The sequence below is a fragment of the Gastrolobium bilobum genome, unplaced genomic scaffold (genome assembly GCF_033153095.1).
Source record: "Gastrolobium bilobum isolate Gb01-03AN ecotype WA unplaced genomic scaffold, APGP_CSIRO_Gbil_v1 utg51140, whole genome shotgun sequence".
In the NCBI taxonomy this organism is placed as follows: Eukaryota; Viridiplantae; Streptophyta; class Magnoliopsida; order Fabales; family Fabaceae; genus Gastrolobium; species Gastrolobium bilobum.
In genome coordinates this window covers 189,168-198,611 of record NW_026896706.1, presented here as the reverse complement: position 1 = coordinate 198,611, position 9,444 = coordinate 189,168, and the positions used below count along the sequence as shown (strand labels likewise).

The 9,444-nt window shown below is 40.1% G+C and overlaps 1 protein-coding gene across 1 annotated transcript; it reads right to left on the bottom strand.

Moving 5' to 3' along the window:
- Positions 1 to 6,879: 6,879 nt before the first annotated feature.
- On the bottom strand, positions 6,880 to 8,985 carry LOC133301548 (uncharacterized). Its single transcript, XM_061501192.1, has 4 exons — positions 8,409 to 8,985; positions 8,065 to 8,361; positions 7,756 to 7,922; positions 6,880 to 7,614 (listed from the first exon to the last, which is right to left on the bottom strand). The coding sequence occupies exons 1-4, from the start codon at positions 8,983 to 8,985 to the stop codon at positions 6,880 to 6,882; spliced, it is 1,776 nt and encodes a 591-aa protein (XP_061357176.1).
- Positions 8,986 to 9,444: the final 459 nt, after the last annotated feature.

The window sequence follows — 9,444 nt, the reverse complement described above, 5'->3', positions numbered from 1 at the left end:
TGGTTGGAGTCTTGTTCTTGGCTTGTGAAGCTTCAAGAAGCTTCCTTTGTGAAGAAAGGGCCAAGCTTTGTTTGCATTTTCGTTTCCTTTGCAAGTCAGAATCTTGGGAGCTGGTTGTGAGCTCCAAGAGCAGCCTTTCCTTTTGTTTTGAGCTTTGGGTAAGTGGTACAATCTTTGATCATGAGTTTTGTTGATTAAAAGAGGTGTCTTGGTATGTTTAAGGAGTTAAACAAGTATGTAATCTGAGTATGAACCTAAATGTGCTTAAAAATAGAGTCTTGAACGTTTTGAAATGGTAAAAGTTGGACCTTTGTTGGATATCTTCGCGAAATGCAAAAGCTGCATTCTGTCGTGAAATATCCGGATATGTATATCCAGATATTGATATCCGGATATGGTATCCGGATATGATATCCGGATATTGATATCCGAATATGTCCCCGACAAATATCCGAATATTTTGGGTTTTCGAAGAACTGTAGCTGCACTATTCATGTAGTAGGCTATGGGGGGTTTGGGGACCCTAGTTTAAGGATGTGGGACTTCTGTATTAATTAAACTAAGTCAGAATCAAGTGATTAAGGGCTTGTGGCTTTGTTAGAAGCCTTAAGACGTAAAACGTAAAGGAAAGACGTTGTCTTTATGTTGTATGCTTGTAGAGTATGTTTGTTGATATCTTATTGGTCCATAACAGATTGTGATACTGCTGTGTTTGGACTTTGAGATTGCGTGGACTCTTGGCTTGGATAGCTAGCTTGCAAGGTAAGCTTTCGTGTCCTCAGTTTAGCCATGTTGTGGCTCCACCATGTCCCATTGGGGTATGGTTATATGCATGCTGTGTTACATGCTTTGAATATTTGAAATGCTTTTGAGCTGGTATGTGCAATGGCTTCTAATATGTATGTGTTGTTTCGACTTAGTCAGTAAGCCTGAGTATGTAGCGTCATACAAGATGGTGAGCTCGTGGGTGGTTGCAAGTAGTGTCTTGCATATTGTGTGGGTAATAGACGTATTCCTGCATTTCTCTGATCAGTAGAATAGAATTGACACACATGACATGATTATCTGTTGCATTGCACTATTTTAGAACTGATGATGATAAAATGCTTTTGAACTTAGATTGCACATATAAGTGAGCTTGGGGTGGAAGATCCTTGAGGACCCCTTGTCTTACTGAGATTTCTTGTTTAGAGATCTCACCCCACGTTTGGGGAATGCTTATTTCAGGTTCAGGTAATATGGGGGCTGATGCCTCTAGCGGTAGGAGGCCAGAGCTTAGCTGATGATATTGCTGTTATATTTATGCTGTCATGTCTGGGTTGGATGCTGTTTATGTTTTCCGCCTTATTATATTCTATTGATGTTGAGACTTATGTTGGGCTTGATGCCTTATTTGGGTGAGCATGGGGTTTGTCCATGCCACTTTATGTTAGTTCTTTGAGTTGAGTTGTATAACTTAGTAGGTTGTCCGGTCTACGTGTTGTGGTTCCGTGACTAGAGACATACTTATGTTGTTTAATTTAATGAGGTATTTCAGTTAGCTGTCTTTTGCAATTTACATACAGGCAATGTTTTATTAATTGACTAATTAAGCAAGTTGGTAATGATAATGACATCATAATTGAAAAGAAAAAGTTATTCCGCAATTTCTATTAAACGCAGCTTAATACGATGATATGATAACATTACCGGATATATACGGGGTGTTACACTTGCGGAAAGCATTAAGCCAGCGGTCAATCGCGTCACGGTTTTCAACAGGCTCATGATAGGGTTGCATCATCCCAGTAAGATGATTGGCACCCTCCGTGTGACTCTGACTATCCTCCTGAAGATTGGGTGGAGGTGGTGGAGGAAACTGACCCTCATTGCGGCCAACCCTCTCCTCCAACATGACCCTCATCATGGTCATGTTCTCCAGCCAGTTTGCCTCAAGAACATCTTATGTGGCCTTCCGGTTCGCCTCTCGAACGGCGTCCATCATTGCCTGGTTGGCCAATCTAGCGGCCTCCTGATCGGCTAGTTTAACCGTCTGCATCTCAGCCAATGCAGTCAGGATAGGATCAGGTTGACCCTCATTCGTCTCTCGAGTTCTCCTATAAGGCGCCATAACTCTGCACATGTTACACAAATAATGAGTTGATAAAGCCCATACAATGTGATCACACTAGCATTATCATAGCAATCCCAAAGAGAAACACACGAGACAAGACTCACAACACAACATCTTAAGTTATTGCAATACATACAGGGTTTTTCCTAGAAAGTGCTCTGATACCATAAAATGTAACACCCCATGTATACCCGATTTGTTATCATGTCATCGTATTAAGCAACGCTTACTTAAATTGCGGAATAACTTTTTCTTTTCAATTATGACGTCATTAATATTACCAAGTTGATTACTTAATCCTTTTTCATAAAACATTGCCTGTATGTAAATTGCAATAAACAACTAACTGGAATACCTCAAAATATAAATAAATGTGAGTATCTAAGTCACGGAACTACAACACGTAGTCTGGACAATAATACAACACAAATCTAAAATAAGACATAGTCAATCAATGTGGCATGGACAACCCCCATGCTCACCAAATAAGGCAACAAAGCCCAACAGAGTCTCACATCAAATAACATGATAATAAATGTAAAACATATCAGCATCTAAACACAGCAGTATAAACAGCAAGCATATCACATCAGCTTCGGCCTCCTGTCACCCGAGGTATCAACCCCCTAGTTACCTGAACCTGAAAATGTGCCCCAAACGTGGAGTGAGATCTCTAAAATAGAAATCTCAGTAAGACAAGGGGTCCTCAAGGATTTCTCCACCCCAAGCTCACTTACATGTGCAATATAAGTTCAAAAGTAGTAATATAATATAAGTTCCAAAATCAGTGCAATGCAACAGAATAATCATGTCATGTGTGTCAACTATTCTACTGGTCAGAGAAATGCAGGGTTTACATACGTCTATTACCTACATTCAATGCAAGTCACTACTTGCACCCACAGAATCACCCTATTACATACACAGGATTACCATCTAGGTGGAACAACACATGCATATTATAGCACTTGCACATAACAGGTCAACAACAGTTCAAAATCAATACATGAAAATACATCATGCATATAAACCATCCCCCCATGGGGTATGGTGGAACCAACAATGGCTAAACCGAGGACACGAAGGCTTACCTCTAAGAGATCAATCCAAGCCAAGTTCACACAAGCTCAATGTCACCAAACATCACAATCACAGTCTGTTTATACAATAATTAATCATCAATAATCATTGCCCAAGGTTCCATTAAGTGATTAAGGCTTTCCGACTCATTTTAAGTGATTTAAGACTAAATCTGCAGAGGTATTCGAATACTCCTCGATGAGTATTCGAATACTCCAAGTCTCTAGAAAGTAGGCATAGTGTAAATTAGGAGTGTAAATTAGGGTTTTTAACATACTAACCTTAAGTCATCCTCACATGGCCAAATTGTTTAGGAGTGTAAATTAGGGTTTTTAACTTGACAACTTCACCATTTCTTTAATTAATTAAGTCCTACACTTAATTAGTCCACTAATCTACTATTTAATTAAATTTTAAACATAAAATCCTAATTATACTTATTAGGACATATTTGACTAAGTGGTATTATTAGGGTTCAAATCCATTCCTTAATCATGATTAGTGTTCTTAAGCTTAAAAGTTCCATTTTTGACATCTTTCTTGGTTCAACTCATGATTTTCCACATTTTCCAACATCAAGAACCCATTTTTATCAAACTACAACTTCAATCCCATATAGAACCCATGTTGGCCGAATCATATAGGTGGGTGGAGGAGGGTTTTGGTCACCATTTCACCAAGTATTCATTCTTACTTCTTCAAGTTGACTCCAAATCTTCAAGCCTCCACTTTTCTCCAACAAAGATGCATCTTTTTCACAAAGAACACACCTTTAACAAGATCACAACTCAAAGGTGGGATTTTTCAAGAAAAAGCTTCAAGAAACTTACACTAAAACTTAAGGAAACAAGCACCAAATGAGTGTTCTTCCAAGAGAACTCAAAATATCATCTCCAAGGCATGAACAAGCTCCAAAACCACTGCTGTTTGGGGAGGGATTCACCACGAAAATTTGGCTTCCAAGAGCAAAAATGGTATGTTCTTGAAGAGGAGGATGAGAGGAACAAGTTTTGTGAAGGAAATTTGGTGATTTGATGGAGTTTTGGTGGTGGAATCTTAGAGAGAAGGTGAAGAAAAATTGAAAACTCAAACTTAGAGAGAGAGGGGGCTGCTATGGTGCTGATCAGAAATGAGTTTTTAGGGTTTATGCCATGTCATTAAGTGGCTTTCTGTCATTTAGTGACACCTGGTGTAATTTTTCTTTGAACTGTTATCAAATTTTTTACCCAGAAACACCCAAGACTCTAACTTTAAGTAATTAAAATTAATTTTTATCTAATTATCATGTTCATAACTTAAAAATTTGATTAGTCGATGAAAGATCCACTAACAGTTGTTTATTTGCACTGTAGTCTTTACCGGTGTTTTTAACTGTGCCCGGATTTCATAATCCTAACTTTAATATTATTGGTCTAATTATGAATTGTTAGGCATATATTGGTCTTTCTTTCCATTTTCTCATCTTTTTCCCGTTATGGGATTCTACCGGCTACTTCTACAGCAGTACAAAATACTAGATAGAAGTGACTTTTCCAAAATACCACAATATGGGTATCAAACTTCATCAAATCATATACTAACCTCATCTATGATAATCACATCATCAAAATAGCTCTCTAACTATAATTTGCTAACTTGGATCTATTCTACTGACAGTTACTACGTCAGCAGTCAAAAATAACAGATGAAAATTCACCTGCGTAAAATACCCTCAATATGGATATCAAAATTCTTAGAATTTCATCCTCATTCCATTTATGACCCTAAGGTCTTCATAATAATCCACTAATTTCAAAATTATAAAATTAGGGTTATTATATTCACCATACCTTTTAAAAAGATTTTGTCCTCAAAATCGGATCATATCTGATATCAAAATCGGGATATCGCCAGAGAATATCATCCTCCCGCTCCCATGTAGCGTTCTCTAGTGTCAATCCTTCCCATTGGATCTTAACCATGGGAATGACTCTGTTTTTAAGTCGTTTCTCATATCGAGCTACAATCTTAGAAGGTCCCACAACGAACTTTAGGTCCTTCTTAACCTCTAAATCATCAGGCTGGACAATGTGTGAATCATCAGATATGTATCTGCGGAGCTGACTCACATGGAACACATCATGTAAATTCGCCAAGTTGGGAGGTAGGGCAAGTTGATACGCCACAGGTCCAACCCTTTTTATTATCTGATAGGGTCCGATGAACCGTGGACTCAACTTTCTAACTCCCAACGCACGCCCAACTCCTGTGGTGGGTGACAATCTAATAAATACATTATCCCCTTCAGAAAACTCAAGGGGTCTGTGCTTTGCATAATAATAACTCTTCTAACAGCTTTGTGCTTTCTTTAGCCGATCTCTAATCATCTCAATCTGTTCTGTAGTCTCTTGGACCAATTTTGGTCCCAATAATTGCCTTTCTCCAATCTTCGTCCAACATGTAGGTGTCCTACACCTACATCCAACATGTAGGTGTCCTACACCTACGGCCATACAAGGCCCCACAAGGAGCCATGCCCAAGCTGGCGTGATAACTGTTATTGTAGGAGAACTCAATCAACGACAGGTACTTGTCCCACGCATTTCCCTACTATAAAACACATGCTCTCAACATGTTCTCCAATGTCTGAATGGTTCTCTCTGTATGACCATCCATCTGCGGGTGATATGCTATACTCAATCTCAATTAAGTACCAAAGGCATAATGTAACGCTTCCCAGAAGCGTGAAGTAAACTTCGGATCCCCATCACTAACTATGCTTTCAAGAATGCCATGAAGCTTCACGATCTCTTTGACATATAGTCTGGCTAGCTGCTCTGTGGAGAAAGTCGTCTTGACTGCAATGAAGTGGGAGGATTTAGTCAATCTATCAACCACAACCCAAATAGAATCAAATCCATCCTGGCTTCTCGGCAATCCAACAACAAAGTCCATGGATATGCTCGCCCATTTCCACTCTAGAATCTCTAATGGTTGTAATAAGCCAGAAGGTTTTTGATGCTCAATCTTCACCTTTTGACAAACAAGGCACTTGCTCACAAACTGAGCTATATCTCTCTTCATCCCAGACCATCAGAAATTTCGCTTCAAGTCTTGGTACATCTTGGTAGCACCTGGATGGATGGTGTACTTGCCCATATGAGCCTCAGTCATCACTTCTTCTACCATTGGCCCTTTCGGAACTATCAGCTGGTCCTTGTAGTGCTTTACATTAGAAGTATCTGTGAATACAAAATATTGCTCTTTCATTCCTTGAATTCCTTTATCGAGCAATTGGGCCGCTTTAACTATTTCCACAAGTGAATTTTGGACTTCAACTGTAGTCATAAAATATGAAGTCTCAAGTGGTGTCACGGGAATTCTCAAATCCCTGAACTTCTCAATCAATTCATACTCTACAATCATCATACTAAACACACTCGTAGTCTTCCTGCTCAAGGCATCAGCCACCACATTGGCCTTTTCAGGGTGATACCGAAGGTCAAACTCATAATCCTTCAGAAATTCCATCCATCTCTTTGCCTCATATTAAGCTCTTTCTGATCGAACAAGTACTTCAAGCTTTTGTGACCACTATAAACTGTGAAAGTAGCACCATACAAGAAATGTCGCCATATCTTCAAGGCAAAAACCGCAGCCGCTAACTCAAGATCATGAGTAGGGTAGTTCTCTTCATGAGGTCTCAACTATCTAGAAGCATAGGCCACTACCTTTCGCTCTTGCATCAACACACACCCTAATCCATACTTGGATTCATCACAATAGATCTCAAATCTCTCTTTCGGGTCAGGAAGAATCAAAACTGGTGCGGTAGTCAACTTATCCTTCAATTCTTGAAAGCTCACATCACACCCAAGGGCCCATGCAAATGGCAACCCCTTTCGGGTTAATCTAGTCAATGGCAAGGCAATTCTTGAGAATCCATTAATAAATTGCCTGTAGTATCCTGCTAAACCCAGAAAATTCCAGACTTCAGTAACATTCTTGGGTCTCTCCCAATCCAACACCGCTTCTATTTTACTCGGATCAACAGCCACTCCTGCAGATGAAATGATGTGACCAAGAAACTGAATCTCATGCAACCAAAACTCACACTTAGATGGTTTGGCATATAACTGATGCTCCCTCAAAATTTGCAAGACTACCCTTAAATGCTCTGTGTGTTCTTCTCTACTCTTGGAATATATCAGAATATCATCAATAAATACCACTACAAACTGATCTAGATGTGGTTTGAAGATCCAGTTCATATAACTCATGAAAACAGTCGGGGCATTAGTAAGCCCAAATGGAATCACTAAATACTCATGGTGCCCATATCTAGATCGGAAAGCCGTCTTTGGAATATCCTCTGCTTTTACTCGGATATGGTAATATCTGGAACGGAAATCAATCTTCGAGAACACTGAAGCACTCCTAAGCTGATCCAACAAATCATCAATGCAGGGTAGGGGGTACTTGTTCTTCACTGTTACCTTGTTTAATTGCCGGTAATCCATGCACAACCTCATAGTCCCATCCTTCTTCTTCACAAAGATGACTGGTGCACCCCAAGGAGATACACTCGGTCTAATGAACTTCTTACAGGATAATTCTTCAATCTGCTTTTTCAACTCTGCAAGCTCTATAGGTGACATCCGGTTAGGAGCCAAGGAGATAGGCTCCACACCAGGCAATAAATCAATGGAGAATTCAATCTCCCTCTCTGGAGGAAACAGAGGAATTTCTTCTGGAAACACGTCATCAAATTCACACTCTACGGGAATTTTCGCAGTTGGTTCCTTGGAGACTCTACTAATCCTCACAAAATAATGTATCCCGCATCTCCCTCATTCAGAGTCTTCTTTAATTGCAGTACAGACAAGTACAACCTGTTCGACTTCTCTCCTTTTGCAGAAAAGAAAATCCTTCTGCTACAATAATCAAGCACACACCATATCGGACCAACCAATCCATGCCCAGAATAATGTGTAGATTCATGCCCTCAAGCACTATCAAATCCACCATATACTCTTCTTTCTCAAATATGAATCTGACTTCTTTGCACTTCGAAGAAGTAGAAACACTATCTCCGGTGGCATTCTTAACTACCATGGGATGCGTGAACTCATGAATGGGCAAATGCAACCCATTAGCAACAAATCCCAATATGAAGGAGTGGGTAGCTCCTGAATCAAACATAGCATAAAAACATATCCTCTGATAAGAATGGTACCTCTGATCAAATTAGGCGACCTTTTGGCCTCCTGCTGAGTGACTGCATACACTCTGGCACTAGTGGGTACTAGAGACTCCTCAATGACCATCAGAGTCGGAACAGTCTGGATAGGAACTGCCTGGATAGCCATAATCTGCCATCTTTTCCTGGGGCACTCTTTAGAAAACTGTCCTTCTTGACCACAACTGTAGCATACATTCCGCCTAATCCGGCAGACACCATAATGAGACCTCCAACACTTAGCACAAGTAGGAGTCTTCTCATTCCCAACTCTTCCATTTTTCTTCTTAAAGATCCCATTTCTCTTAGACTTGTTTATGTTTTTCTTCACATGCAAGCCCTTGCTCTTCCTATTCCAGGGAGTAGTCTTCCCATGGAGACTCTTGCCTGCAGTATCCTTGCCTTGGGTCCTATAATACTCATGTATGTCTTTTTGTGGTGGTGGTGGTGGTGGAGGTGGTGGAGGTGGTGGAGGTCCTGCTCGAACCTCAGCCAATAATAGTATCATCATCTCCACGTTCGCCAATCTGTTATGAGCCATGAGATCCTCACTGGTCTTCCTCATGCGCTCCATATCTCACTCTCTGGCCTCAGCAAACCTCTGTAGCTCAGCTTCCTTGGCAGTATTCAAGGTCTGCTGAAGAGCTGCTAGAGCAGTTGCTACGGGATCCGGTGTTGGATCCTCAACTACCCGACGGGTCCTCCTTTGAAGAGCCATGATAATTGCACACAAATATACCCGAAATGAGTTAGCTACGCTCATACAAGTGATGTCATACGCTCATACAGCTGATATGAGTGTGTATAATGACTACTTGGTGTGCATTGTAACATAGTGTGATGTTTGTTTAATTGAAGACTTGCTCAGTCCAAGTGTCTTTGGACTAGATTGCTGGTTGGTATTGATACTTTGTGACAGTATAGCTGATTGATGTTAAGAGTTGACATGTAAGGTGATAAATGGAGAATTGAATTGTAAAACCACTACATTGCTTAACGATGAACTCAAATGGTAAAAAGGAAAATCAGCTGA

Bases quoted from the DNA above. Each gene is read 5' to 3' on its own strand.
- LOC133301548 (XM_061501192.1), bottom strand. From the start codon at position 8,985: ATGGAGCGCATGAGGAAGACCAGTGAGGATCTCATGGCTCATAACAGA. The intron at 8,362-8,408 runs GTACCATTCTTA...TGTTTGATTCAG, and splicing joins GTCGCCTAATTTGATCAGAG to GAGCTACCCACTCCTTCATA. The intron at 7,615-7,755 runs GTATCTCCTTGG...TTGTTGGATCAG, and splicing joins AGAAGTTCATTAGACCGAGT to CTTAGGAGTGCTTCAGTGTT.